Here is a 14,666-nt window from a genome sequence, read left to right as displayed (position 1 = left end):
CCTATCCTCTGAAAAATAAAGGCCCCTTCAAAGTGTCTCTGGTTGCTCACTCAAAAATGGGGGCACCTAAATTCATCAGTCATGTCTTTCAATCTTGGCTATAGCTCGCACATCACCAGCTTGTCACATTACCACACATAATGGATAATTAACATCCAAGTCAAAGTAAGGTGCTGTGACAGGGCTGGGCCAGATGGCTATAGGAGAGTAACTGAAGGCAGATATATTAGCCCCAGGTTAAGTAAGTCCCTTTTCCCTGGGTAACATAACAGGGAAGGTTCCAGAACAATCAGGAACCTTCTGGAGACAATTAAGACAGGCTGATTAGAACACCTGCAGCCAATCAAGAAGCTGCTAGAATCAATTAAGGAAGGCTAATCAGGGCACCTGGGTTTAAAAAGGAGCTCACTTCAGTTTGTGGTGCATGTGAGGAGCTGGGAGCAAGAGGTGCTAGGAGCTGAGAGTGAGAACACATACTGTTGGAGGACTGAGGAGTACAAGCATTATCAGACACCAGGAGGAAGGTCCTATGGTGATGATAAAGAAGCTGTTGGGAGGAGGCCATGGGGAAGTAGCCCAGGGAGTTGTAGCTGTCGCACAGCTGTTCCAGGAGGCACTCTCGACAGCTGCATTCCACAGGGCCCTGGGCTAGAACCCAGAGTAGAGGGAGGGCCCGGGTTTCCCCCAAACCTCCCAACTTCTGGTCAGACACAGGAGGAGTTGACCTGGACTGTGCGTTCACAAAAATGGCCAAACGGAGGGCTGCTGTGAAGCTCCAAGGCGAGCAAATCCGCCAATAAGTGCAAGACCCACCTAGGTAGAGGAGGAACTTTGTCACAGTGCCCAAAGTTTTAAAATCTGACAGCTCTCTGGCACTTGAAGTGGGTGCCAACAGCAGACAGTGTGGACTCATATGCTCTCAGCGGTAATGCTGCAGCAGCCAGTCAGGTAGAAATTGTTCACAAAAGAGACCAAGGCTTTGTCTACACACTGAAATTGCATAAGTTCAACTTAAACCAGTTTTTAAACATTTACTTAAACCAGTGCAAAACCCTGTTTAGACACACTCACGTCAGTTTAAGGGTAGCTTATTTTGATTTAGTTTACACCTGTTCCTAATCAACTTAAGATAAGTCAAAGTAAACCAGGTTTACATTGGTTGAAGAGAGTCCACACACCAGTTTTAACTGAGTCCTTTTTAAATCACACCTTTAGTTAAATCGGCACAATCCTGCATGTACACAAGCCCAAATATTTGTTGGTGGCACTTACCATGGAAAAGGAAACTTTCTTCTTTGGGGACAGTCTATTCTGTGGGAGAGGCTGGAAAATAAAGAAATGGAGGACTCTGCACCAAAAAAAAATAAGAATAAGCTGACTAAGCAGAGGTTGGAGAGAATACTCAGGGCAGCGATGGGGGGAAATGAAAATGAAAATACAAGAGGCTGCATTTGGCTTAGGGCAGGGATGCCCAACCTACGACCCAGCAGATCATTTCATAAGGCCTGTGGCCTGCTTCAACATAATATAGTAACAGCCGATTCATTAGCGTTTTGTCATCATGTTTACATCATTTTAGTTTACACAAGTGTGCAAACAGACAGTACTATACTTAGAAATAACCTATCTAAATACATACAAAACAAGCTGAACATAAAACATAAATCAGTAAAAGTAATTAACTAAAATGTGTAGAATCTGTTTGGCCCACACAAGGTTGTGCTTAGGTTTATATGGCCCTCCTGTGTAATAAGGTTGGGCACCACTGCCTGCAGGAGTCTTGACGGGTCGAAGTAGCCACGCCATGAAAGAGTACCCAGAAAGCATTATTTAGCCAAGTCTTCTTCAGCACATATGCAGTTTAACTTTTACTTTTCAGCACTACCATCCACCTCCTCCAACTGGCCCAGCTAAACCCCAAGCACTTTACGCTTTCTGATGCTATCATACTCCCCAAAACCCAGAAAAAAGGTTCAAGTCACTCCCACCTCCCTTCACCCCAATCAAGGACACAGTCAGACTGTTAAGTGGCAGTCTATTGGTATGTGCAAAGTTACTCTCTGAAGAGTGTCAGTTTGATTTGGATAGTACTTTCTGTTCCTTGGCACTAAAACATCCAGCCAAGGACAGACAGCTTCAGTGAGCCAGGACTTCCAATGACATGTTCCATCCAGCCCTAGAGAAAATGAACCTGAGTTGATAGAAGATGAGGGATGAAATATTATGTCCTCACACTATCTTGACAGCCCTTCAGAGGAAGGCCAACTCCTGTAACCAATGGGTCTGAGCTGGGGGTTGGAGGGAAAGGTTCTCTACCACCTTCCTTCATCCAATCACCACCCATAGCATTTTGGACTGACATTGGTTCCATTCAGAAAAAAACCCCAAACAATCATCTCTTTGGTCAGCACCCTTGCCAGGATCATGAGGCAGCTAGTTTTAGGAACTGGGACATGGACAGTCATTCCTAGTGGTCAGAACACGAGTCATGTACCAGAAAACAGAGCCAAAAGGTCAGAACCAGAGTCAGAGGCTAGATGCCAAAACTAAGGGTCAAGCCAGATGAGAATGGCCATACTGGGTCAGACCAAAGGTCCATCTACCCCAGTATCCTGTCTTCAAACAGTGGCCAATGCCAGGTGTCCCAGAGGGAATGAACAGAACAGGTAATCATCAAATGATCCTTCCCCTGTCACCCATTCCCAGCTTCTGGCAAACAGAGGCTAGGGACACCATCCCTGTCCATCCTGGGTAATAGCCACTGATGGACCCATCCTCCATGAACTTATTTAGTTCTTTTTTGATCCCTGTTATAGACTTGCCCGTCACAACTTCCTCTGGTAAAAAGTTCCACAGGTTTTGTGAAGAAATACTTCCTTTTGTTTCTCTTAAACCTGTTGCCTATTAATTTCATTTGGTGACCCCTAGTTCTTGTGTTATGAGAAGGAGTAAACAACACTTTATTTACTTTCTTCACACCAGTCATGATTTTATAGACCTCTATCATATCCCCCCCTTAGTCATCTCTTTTCCAAGCTGAAAAGTCCCAGTCTTATTAATCACTCCTCATATGGCAGCCATTCCATACCCCTAATCATTTTGTTGCCATTTTCTGAACCTCTTCCCATTCCAATATATCTTTTTTGAGATGGGGCGACCACATGCAGTATTCAAGATGTGGGTTTATATAGAAACATTATTATATTTTCTGTTTTATTATCTATCCATTTCTTAATGATTCCCAACATTCTATTTGCTTCTTTGACTGCCAATGCACATTGAATGGATGTTTTCAGAGAACTATCCACAGTGACTCCAAGATCTCTTTCTTGAGATTCGGAGCCAAAGGTCAGAATCAGAGTCAGAGGCCGAATGCCAGGGCCAAAGGTCAGAGTTGGAATCAGAATCAGTGACTCCAACCAATGGTCAGAGTCAGTGTCGTAGGACAGCGGCAGGGATCACGAACAAAGCAGTAAAGCACGACTCAGGCAAGAAGGCAATGTAGCAGCCAGTCAGGGCCTCTCCCAGTTGCCTCCTTCTGGCTTAAGTAGTACAGCCAGACCAATTGGTGGGTCCAAACACTCTTCCAATCAAGATTCCTGTGGGTGGTGCCTCTGGTGGGGCTAGGGTTCCGTGAGCCACTCAGCCCAGCAAACTGCTAGATAGTGGCTAGGATATGTGGGTTTCTTAGAGACCTGTGCACCCAGGTTTAAGACCCGTGGAGCCTCAGACCTATCTCCGCAAAATTGCCAGGGAAAATCCCTCCCCAGAAGGCTTGACCCAGACAAGGAAATGCTGTCTTCTTTTGCAGAGAGGTTTGAAATGAAATTAACCAGGTGTCTTGCTCCTGCCGAAGAACAGCTGACCTCACCAAATAACTAGTAACCCCAAGCTAGTGGAAAACAGAGAATGCGAGTGGTGCAGCCAGTTCCTTGAGCACTGCAGTGAAGTCAAAGTCCACAATAACTGACTTCAGATGGGGAAAATCCAACGCTGCACAGCCTTGCTCAACAAAGCCAATTACCTGGTCACACAAAACCTAGACAGGCCTCCCTCTCATGGCAAGCCCAGTGAGCCGATCTCTTGCTTTGGTGGTAGCAGCAACAATTGTTTGTCCTCTTTCCCTCAATCATTTTCACTCCCACTACAGCCAGATATGGGTCAGGGTGTTGCACCAGCCCTGTCTTTGAGTGGTGTAAATTCATGCTGTAGCTAATGGATAAAACTGGCAAAATCTCAGCCAACTAAAAACAGAGAAAACAGTAAGTACCCCCATTGCCTGCTCACCACAACGTTCTTTCCCACCACATTTCACTTATTTTTTCCTGTATCCAAACTCACATTTTTGATAAACTCTACACTTTCATTATTCTTTAAATGACCGTTGTCTTCATCACCAGAAAGCCTCAGATGTCCTCACAGGCCACCTCTCCAGCACCAACCTGTCATTAAAGAGAAACCTGGACCAGCTTCTGGCACCTTAGGAGTACCCTGAACATGCCTATCATTCAAGTTGTATTTCTCCCTCCTGTCAAACTGATTGTTGTTTCTCATGCTAAAAATATGCATATATACTTAAACATAAAAAGCTTTTGTCTCAAAAGTCCTGTAAGTTTATGCCTTGTCTGTTTGTTTAAAAAGGCTAATGTTTTAAGATATGAGAAGTTAGGAAATATGATTGGCTACCAATGTTAACTCATAAGAGTGTACTTGTAAGCTTCCACTCTATTCTTAACTTACTCCATAGTCTATACAGTTGAAACAGCAGTACATACGACTAGTAATGCTATGGACTCAGCTTAGACCTGCCAATACCTAGAGTAAGCATGATAGGGCGAGTTAAAGTTGAACAAAAACACTAACCCAGGAACCTATCCTTGCAACAAAGCCTGTTGCCAACTCTGTCCACATATCTGTTCTTCTGTGGATCTAAAATAACCCTTTAATTTATTGTAATTTGCTTTATTATCAATGGCACAATGGCCTACGTTTTAAACCAGACATTTGACATGGAACAGTGATAAAGCATGAAAGGTACTCATGTGAACACAATGGTCAAATTAAATGTCAATAATCGTGCATTCCATAGTCTTATACAGTTTGGATGTGTAAACAACAGACATTTACATCTGACAGGAAAACACTCAAACACAAATTCTTTTAAAGCTTGCATAAACAAAACTTAAGACAAACAAAATCTGCAACACATGCAGTACTCCTAGAACAAATTGTTTCGAATGTATGAACGTTAAGATGAAATTATTGTTTATATTTTTGATGTAAAGTATTTGTAAATTATTTGTATTTTAGCATTAGCATTAGCACATGCAACTTTCTTCCTTACCTTTAGGGAATCAAAGCAGGCAATAACTCTTCCATTTTCAATCTGGCAACTTTTGGGGGGATGTGCAAATTTGCATTCCTCATCAGAGCGTGAACAAGTTCCTCTCTGAAACTGTCGACACACTTCTAATGTCAGCCATTTTGTATCTCTTACAGGAGCAACATTCAAAGCCATGATGAAAAACTGATTTAGGTTTTGTGAATGACTATTAAGTGAATTATGCCAAGCCAATCTACAACAATTCCAAAAGCTATAGTTGAGAGAGAGAAGCTCTGTGCTTTTTTTCCTATCGGCAATGAAGTAATAAATTGCTTAATGGAGCCCAATACACACCAAGCAGAATGAGGAAAGACAATTTATCAGCAAGCAGTCACTCATCAATCAATATGTCCCACTTGTAGACTTTTGGCTGCAAAAAAATCATGCTCAGTAGCATCTCTGGCTGTAAAATATCTGAGTCTCTTGATTGGATCGCTGGCAACCGTTTTAAATAAAGTTACTTCAGTGCAATAGCACTCCTTGAGATAATATTAATTCTTTGCAGGCTGCTTGCTGGTATCGATTACACAAGAAAAGCAATGTAGTCAGCTTATTCACGTCCTGGCAGTAATTCTTTCTTCAGCTTTTTTAATATGGAAGCTAGTTTCACATCAAGCAATTGGCAAACCAAGACAGTTGAGGTGTCTTCTGTGACATAGAAGGTCAGGGCGATGTCTAGCTGGCAGAGATAATATTTTGAAAACACATTCAGGCGTCGCAGTCTTCTCTTGTAAAAGTGACTTCACAAAGGCACTTTTTAATAATTGACCTGACAAAACAAATAAAATATCAGTTTATATTCAACCTTTTAAAAAGCAACATTTTGAAAAACAATCACCACCTTTTTATCATGGACACTGAAAATGTGCAGTTACTGCAGTAAACTAGTGCATACTTAAATTAAACAAAATATTAAAAATCAGCCCCTTTCATGAAGTTATTCACGACAAGGGAATAAACAATTGAAACAGGTATTGCAGCAATATTCTAGGCAACAATCGAAAAATTGGGAATGACTTAAACAGATGAATGTAGAAGATACAATAATTAGGCATGCTGCTTCAGAAACAATTCAATCTCATGTGCTTAAATTCCAAAATAATGTATTAGAGCCACAGTTTCCAATTAATTTATCAGTTAGTCCTTTAGATTGCATTATTGAGTGTTGTAAACAACTACTTATTATTTGTTCTGTTTATAAAAAATGAAGACGGTAGAATTTTGTATGAACTTCTTGTCTCTTGAAAAAAAAGGGGGGGTGTCTTTATAACAGGTAAAAGCCCTGTTTCTAACAGAAAGAATGTTAATTGGATTTTTTAAAACTACAGACCATTTCTAAAAGGTTTCATGTAAGGCTGCAGTAAGCTTCTAATTGTTTAAATGTTCTTTCAGCATTTACTTTTATTGTGAACCTAAATTTTTTCTTAATTAAAATGATATTCGTGGTTCTTTTTTTTAATAAAGTATAATTGAAGGCCAATGCATTTGACAAATGTAAATAACAATACATTACTACAAAAATAAACTTTATCTGTAGACAAGATGACTGTAGACATGATTTCTGCTCTAACTCTGCTTTAAAAACATACAAACTTGGTTGAATAACTAAGTGTTTTATACAGATTCTACCAGACCAAAGAAGTGATTACTTTTTTAGAATAATGAAGCTATTTTGTATGCTAAGTAGAATCCACAAGGTCATTTTCTATTAAAAATACATTGAGAAGAAAAAAAATCATATTTTGTAGTACATAGTTCTATAAGAAGCTCCATCCATACTTTTAGAAAAACTGTGTATTATATAAAAATGAGGAGTACTTGTGGCACCTTGGAGACTAACAAATTTATTTGGGCATAAGCTTTCGTGGGCTAAAACCCACTTCATCAGATGCATGCAGTGGAAAATACAGTAGGAAGATATATATACACAGAGAACATGAAAAAATGGGTGTTGCCATACCAACTGTAACGAGACCAATTAATTAAGGTGGGCTATTATCAGCAGGAGAATAAAAACCTTTTGTAGTGATAATCAGGATGGCCCATTTCAAACAGTTGACAAGAAGATTTGAGTAACTGTAGGGGGAAAACAATTGGCATGGGGAAATAGTTTTTACTTTGTGCAATGACCCATCCACTCCCAGTCTTTATTCAAGCTTAATTTAATGGTGTCCAGTTTGCAAATTAATTCCAATTCTGCAGTTTCTCATTGGAGTCTGTTTTTGAAGTTTTTTTGTTGGAGAATTGACAGATTGACATAGCCAGAAGAATACCCAGAAGTCACCTATTCCAGGACAGGCCCAACAAAGAAAGTAACAGAACGCCATTAGCCATCACCTTCATCCCCCAACTAAAACCTCTCCAACTCATCATCAAGGATCTACAACCTATCCTGAAAGACGATCCCTCACTCTCACAGATCTTAGGAGACAGGCCAGTCCCCGCTTACAGACGGCCCCCCAACCTGAAGCAAATACTCACCAGCAACCACATACCATACAACAAAAACACTAATGCAGGAACCTATCCTTGCAACAAAGCCTGTTGCCAACTCTGTCCACAAATCTATTCAAGGGACACCATCATAGGAGCTAATCAATTCAGCCACACCATAAGAGGCTCGTTCACCTGCACATCTACTAATGTGACATGTGCCATCATGTGCCAGCAATGCCCCTCTGCCATGTACATTGGCCAAATCAGACACTCTCTACGCAAAAGAATAAATGGACACAAATCAGCCATCAAGAATTATAACATTCAAAAACCAGTCCGAGAACACTTCAACCTCCCTGGTCACTCAATTTCAGACCTAAAAGTCGCAATTCTCCAACAAAAAAACTTCAAAAACAGACTCCAACAAGAAACTGCAGAACTGGAATTAATTTGCATACTGGACACCATTCAGTTAGGCTTGAATAAAGACTGGGAGTGGATGGGTCATTGCACAAAGTAAAAACTATTTCCCCATGCCAATTGTTTTCCCCCTACTGTTACTCACATCTTCTTGTCAACTGTTTGAAATGGGCCATCCTGATTATCACTACAAAAGGTTTTTATTCTCCTGTTGATAATAGCCCACCTTAATTAATTGGTCTCGTTACAGTTGGTATGGCAACACCCATTTTTTCATGTTCTCTGTGTGTATATATATATATCTTCCAATTGTATTTTCCACTGCATGCATCCAATTAAGTGGGTTTTAGCCCATGAAAGCTTATGCCCAAATACATTTTTAGTCTCTAAGCCACAAGTACTCCTCATTTTTTTTTGCTGCTACAGACTAACACGACTACCACTCTGAAACCTGTGTATTATATGACAATATTTAATAGTGTATATTATAATGTAATTAAAGACAGCATTACAGTGCTTATGTACAAGGGGGCACAGTTAAGGTTACACATGCAAACTTAACTTTGGTATTTCCTGACTTTGAGTGCCTAACCAATACTGACCAAAATTTTCAAAAATGTCTAAAGTTTGGCTTCCAAAACCATATTTAGGCAATTAAGTAAGTGGCCTGATTTTCAGAAGTACGGAGCATCCAAGCAGCTCCCACTGACACAGACTCAGGTGGGACTTAGAAAGTGAAACAACTTGGTGAGTGGGTATTTAGAGGAGAAACTGCCCTTTGTAAGGAGGACAGGTGAAGAGTTGTTTTGGAAGCTGTGGGGGGAGTGAAAGAGAGGAAGAACAGAGGAAGATTCATAAACGGATACATTCCAAGGCCAGAGGGCACCATTGTGATCATCCAGTTTGACTTCCTATATAACACAGGCCATAGAACTTCCCCCAAATATTCCTAGAGCAGATCTTTTAGAAAAACATCTCATCTTGATTTAAAAATAGCCAGTGATGGAGAATGTACCATAACCCTTGGTAAATTGTTCCAATGGTTAATTACCCTCACTGTCGAAAAATTACACCATATTTCCAGTCTAAATTTGTCTAGCTTCAAATTCCAGCCATTAGATCCTGTTATACCTTTCTCTGCTAGATTGAAAAGCCCATTATTACATATCTGTTCCTCATGTAATCAAGTCATCCTTTAATTTTCTCTTTGTTAAGCTAAACAGAACGAGCTGTTTGAGTCTATCACTATAAGGCAGGTTTTCTAATCCTTTAACCATTTTGTTGTGGCTCTTCTCTGAACCCTCTGCAATATATCAACTTTCTTCTTGAACTGTGGCACCAGAACTAGAAATCGTATTCCAACAGCGGTCACACGAGCACCAGTCACACCAGCACCACATACAGAGGTAAAATAATCTCTCTATTCCTACTCAAGATTAATTTATTTTACGCATCCTAGGATCACAGTAAGAAGAAAAGAAGTACTTGTGGCACCTTAGAGACTAACAAATTTATTTGAGCATAAGCTTTCGTGAGCTACAAATCACTTCATCGGATGCATACAGTAAATTTATTTGAGCATAAGCTTTCATGAGCTACAGCTCACTTCATCGGATGCATATAGTATTTCCACTGTATACATCCGATGAAGTGAGCTGTAGCTCACGAAAGCTTATGCTCAAATAAATCTGTTAGTCTCTAAGGTGCCACAAGTACTCCTTTTCTTTTTGCGGATATAGACTAACACGGCTGCTACTCTGAAACCTAGGATCACAGTAGCTCTTTTGGCCACAGCATCACATTGGGAGCTCACTTTCAGCTGATTAATCACCACAACTGCCAAATCTCTTTCAGAGTCACTGCTTCTCAGAAGAGAGTTCCCCATTCTGTAAGTGTGGCCTACATTCTTTGTTCCCAGATGTATACATTTACACTTAGCCATATTAAAATGCTTACTGTTTGCTTGTGCTCAGTTTACCAAGCGATCCAGATCTCTGTGAATCAGTGATCTGTATTCTTCATTATTTACCACTTCCCCAATTTTTGGGTCATCTGCAAACTTTATCAGTGATGATTTTATATTTTCTTTCGGGTCACTGATAAAAATTTTAAAAAGCATAGGGCCAAGAACCAATCCCCATGGAACTCCACAGAAAACATACCCACTTGATGATTATTCCTCATTTATAATTACATTTGAAGACCTATCAGTTAGCCAGCTTTTAATCCATTTAATGTGTGCCATGTTAACATTATATCATTCTAGATTTTTAATCAAACTGTCATGTGTTATCAAGTAAAATGCCTTACAGAAGTCTAAGTATATTTCATCAACACTATTAGCTTCATCAACCAAACCTGTCAACTTAAAAAAAGACATAAGGTTAGTTTGACAGGATGTATTTTCCATTAACCCAGGTTGATTGACATTACTTATATCACCTTCCTTTAATTCAGTCTTTCTATTATCTTGACCGGGATCGATGTCAGTCTGACAGGCCTATAATTGCACCAGTAACCCGGTTTACCCTTTTAAAATAGTGGCATAACATTAACTTTCTTATGGTCTTCTGGAAATTTCCCAGTGCTCCAAAACTTATTAAAAATCAGCCTTAATGGTCCACCAAGCTCCTCAGCCACCTCTTTTAAAAACTCTTGGATACAAGTTATCAGAACCTGCTGATTTGAAAATACCTAACTTTAGTAGCTACTTTTTTAACATTCTCCTGAGATGCTGGTGGAATGGACAGAGTGTTATCATGTATGACATGACTATGTCATCTGTTTTTTTCCCCAAACACAGAACAAAAATATTTATTGAACACTTCTGCCTTTTCTGCATTACTATTGATAATGCTACCATTTCCACATAGTAATGAACTAACACCATTGTTAGGATTCTTTTTGTTCCTAATATACTTTTAAAAACCTCCTTATTTTCCTTAATTCTGCTAGCCATAGAGTTCTCCTTGTGTGTCTTTGCTTCCCCTATCAATTTTCTATAATTCATACATTCTGATTTATATTCATAACTCTCAACTTCCCATTCTTCCATTTGTTAGATATTTATTTATTTAACAGCTGCCTTCACTTCCCCTCTAAATCAGGTTACTTTTTTAGTCAGTATGGCCTTGGGTTTCTAATAAAGTATTCTTAAACAATTTCCAACTATCATTCACAATTTTTTCTGATTAAATTCTTCCTGACAGCTGATCTGGATCAAGATTGTTTTCAGCTTTTTGAAAATAGCCCTTTTAAAGCATTAAGTATATATATCACTGATCTGGATTTTATTCAATTTGCACACTATAAATGTAATCAAGTCATGATGTGTACCTAAGTTACCATTAATTTTTACTTCTATGATCAGTTCCTTTTACTTCTATGATCAGTTCCTGTCAAGATGAAACAATAACTAACAGAAGATGTGGAAATGGTAGAAGTGTTTAAATAATTTTTTTGTTTTAGTTTTTCACCAAAAAGGTTAGCAATTGGATTGTAACATAGTGAATGCCAGTGAAAATAAGGTAGGATCAGAGGCTAAAATAGAGAAAGAATAAGTTAAAAATTACTTAGAAACGATAGATGTCTTCAAGTCACCAGGGCCTGATGAAGTACATCCTAGAATACTCAAGGAGCTGATTGAGGAGATATCTGAGCCATTAGCAATTATCAGAAAAGTTCTGGAAGAAGGGAGAGATTCCAGAGGACTGGAAAAGGGCAAATACAGTGCCCCTCTGTAAAAAGGGAAATAAGGACATCCGGTGAATTACAGACCAGTCAGCTTAACTTTAGTACCCGAAAAGATAATGGAGCAAATAATTAAGCAATCAATTTGCAAACACAGAGACGATAATAAGGTGATAAGTAACAATCAGATTTGGATTTGTCAAGAACAAATCGTGTCAAACCAACCTAATATAGCTTTCTTTGACAGGGTAAAGATGTAGATGGGGGGGGGGGAGAAGTAGATGTGATATATCTTGACTTTAGTAAGGCTTTTGATACTGTCTCACATGATCTTCTCATAAACAAACTAGGGAAATACAACCTAGATGGAGCTACTACAAGGTGGGTGCATAACTGGTTGGAAAACTGTTCCCATCAGTGGTTCACAGTCAAGCTGGAAGGGCATATAGAGTGGAGTCCTGCAAGGATCAGTTCTGGGTCTAGTTCTATTCAACATCTTCATCAGTGATTTAGATAATGGCATACAGAGTACACTTACAAAGTTTGAGGACAATACCAAGCTGGGAGGAGTTACAAGTGCTTTGGAGGGTAGGATTAAAATTCAAAATGATCTGAACAAACTGGAGAAATGCTCTGAAGTAACCAGAATGAAATTCAGTAAGGACAAATGCAAAGTACTCCACTTAGGAAGGAACAATCAGTTGCACACATATAAAATGGGAAATGACTGCCTAGGAAGAAGTTCTGCAGAAAGGGATCTGGGGGTCATAGTGGATCACAAGCTAAATATGGGTCAACAGTGTAATACTGTTGCAAAAAACATCATCATCATTCTGGGACGTATTAGCAGGAGTGTTGTAAGCAAGACATGAGAAGTAATTCTTCCACTCTACTCTGTGCTGATTAGGCCTCAACTGGAGTCTTATGTGGACAAATCGGAGTAAGTCCAGAAAAGAGCAACAACAACAAAAATTAAAGGTCTAGAAAACATGTCCTATGAGGGAAGATTGAAAAAAAACTGGGTTTGTTTAGTCTGGAGAAGAGAAGACTGAGAGGGGACATGATAACAGTTTTCAAGTACATAAAAGGTTGTTATAAGGAGGAGGGAGAAAAATTATTCTCCTTAACCTTTGAGGATACAAGAAGCAATGGGCTTAAATTGCAGCAAGGGCAGTTTAGGTTGGACATTAAGAAAAACTTCCTAACTGTCAGGGTGGTTAAGTACTGAAATAAATTGCCCAGACAGGTTGCGGAACTCCATCATTAGAGATTTTTAACAGCAGATTAGACAAACACCTGTGAGGGATGGTCTAGAATCTAGATAATCCTTAGTCCTGCCAGGAGTGCAGGGGATTGAACTAGATGAACTCTCGAGATCCCGTCCAGTCCTACGATTCTAGGATTCTATTAAGACTAACATAGAATTCTCCGGGGTTCGATGCAGGTAGGAAATAGTCATCTATAATTTTTGAAATTCCAAGGATGTTTTAGTCCTGGCAGCATGAGACCTCCAGTATATGTCACTGTCACACTGTCCAAGATCACACAGCTTTTTCCCCTATACATTATAAATAGGTCCAATGAGATTTGATGGTCTCTAGCAGACATCAACTAGTATCCCATCTTGTGCTTTATCTGTTAGGACATTGATCCATAAACATTCAGAATCATTTTCTTCTGACAGGTTTCAGAGTAGCAGCCGTGTTAGTCAGTATTCGCGAAAAGGAGTACTTCTGACCGATGAAGTGAGCTGTAGCTCACGAAAGCTTATGCTCAAATAAATGTTAGTCTCCAAGGTGCCACAAGTCCTCCTTTTCTTCTGAGTTATCAGTGACTCAGAAACAGGTAATGCCATTTTTGACATACAGTGCCATTCCCCCTCCTCTTTTGCCCATTCAATCCTTCCGTAATAGGTTATAAGCACTGATTTTAAAATTCAAATCATGGGAATCATCCCACCAGGTTTCAGTAATATCAACTAGATTAAATTTATGCTTATAAATTCGCAATTCCAAATCCTCGTTTGTAACCCAGGCTCCTATCATTGGTGTATAGGCAATTAAAGACTTGAGGAAGAGAAGAGTTTAAGTAGTTTGGGAGAGGTAGGCCAGACTGGGCGTATGTCTACACTAAAAACTTAAGTCGACCTATATTAGGTTGACTTACAGTCACCACAGTAATTACTGCGGTGGTGTACGTCCACATTACCCTCCTCAGGTTGATGGCATGCGTCCTCACCAAGAGTGCTTCCACCCACCTAAGAGGGGAGTGAGGGGAGCTGAGAGCCTGGTCTCTCAGCTCTGCTGGCAGCTCCCTGCTGGAAGCCCAGCTGCCCCAGAGGTTCCCGACGGGCTTTCCCTGCCCCATCTCCCCGTTCCCTTCCAGGAGCGGGAGGGAAGCCACCCAGGGCTTCTTGCCTTCCTGTTCCCCACCAGGAGCATAGTCCAGCCACCCGGGCTTCTCTCCCGGGCTCCCAGTGGGGAGCAGGATACAGCTGCCTGGGCTTCTCACTCCAAGTGCCAGCTGGGAACCGGGACCAGCCACCCAGGCTTCTTGCCTTGGCTCCCAGTTGGGAGCGGGGTCCAACCACCCAGCTCTTCAGAGGAGCAGGGAGCAGCTGGGCCCTAGATGTCTAGCTTTCTTGTCCTGGGGAACTGTGTAATTCACAAGAGAGCTAACAGCCAATATAAGTAACACAGTACCTACACAGACACTGCATTGCCTACACAGTATCTAC

The 14,666-nt window shown here is 40.3% G+C and overlaps 1 protein-coding gene across 6 annotated transcripts in view; it reads right to left on the bottom strand.

The window, feature by feature from the left end:
- MBNL2 (muscleblind like splicing regulator 2) overlaps nt 1–14,666 on the bottom strand; it is a 154,396-nt gene that overhangs the window by 90,119 nt on the left and 49,611 nt on the right. For all 6 annotated transcript variants that reach the window (XM_074962739.1, XM_074962764.1, XM_074962775.1 and 3 more), the window contains exon 2: nt 5,345–6,152. In XM_074962739.1, coding sequence (XP_074818840.1) covers nt 5,345–5,518 — 174 coding nt within the window. In that variant the 5' untranslated portion in view covers nt 5,519–6,152. The remainder of the gene's footprint in view (nt 1–5,344; nt 6,153–14,666) is intronic.

The sequence above is a fragment of the Natator depressus genome, chromosome 1 (genome assembly GCF_965152275.1).
Source record: "Natator depressus isolate rNatDep1 chromosome 1, rNatDep2.hap1, whole genome shotgun sequence".
NCBI lineage: Eukaryota > Metazoa > Chordata > Testudines > Cheloniidae > Natator > Natator depressus.
Note: the sequence above shows the minus strand (reverse complement) of the source record. Positions and strands in the feature narration are given on the sequence as shown.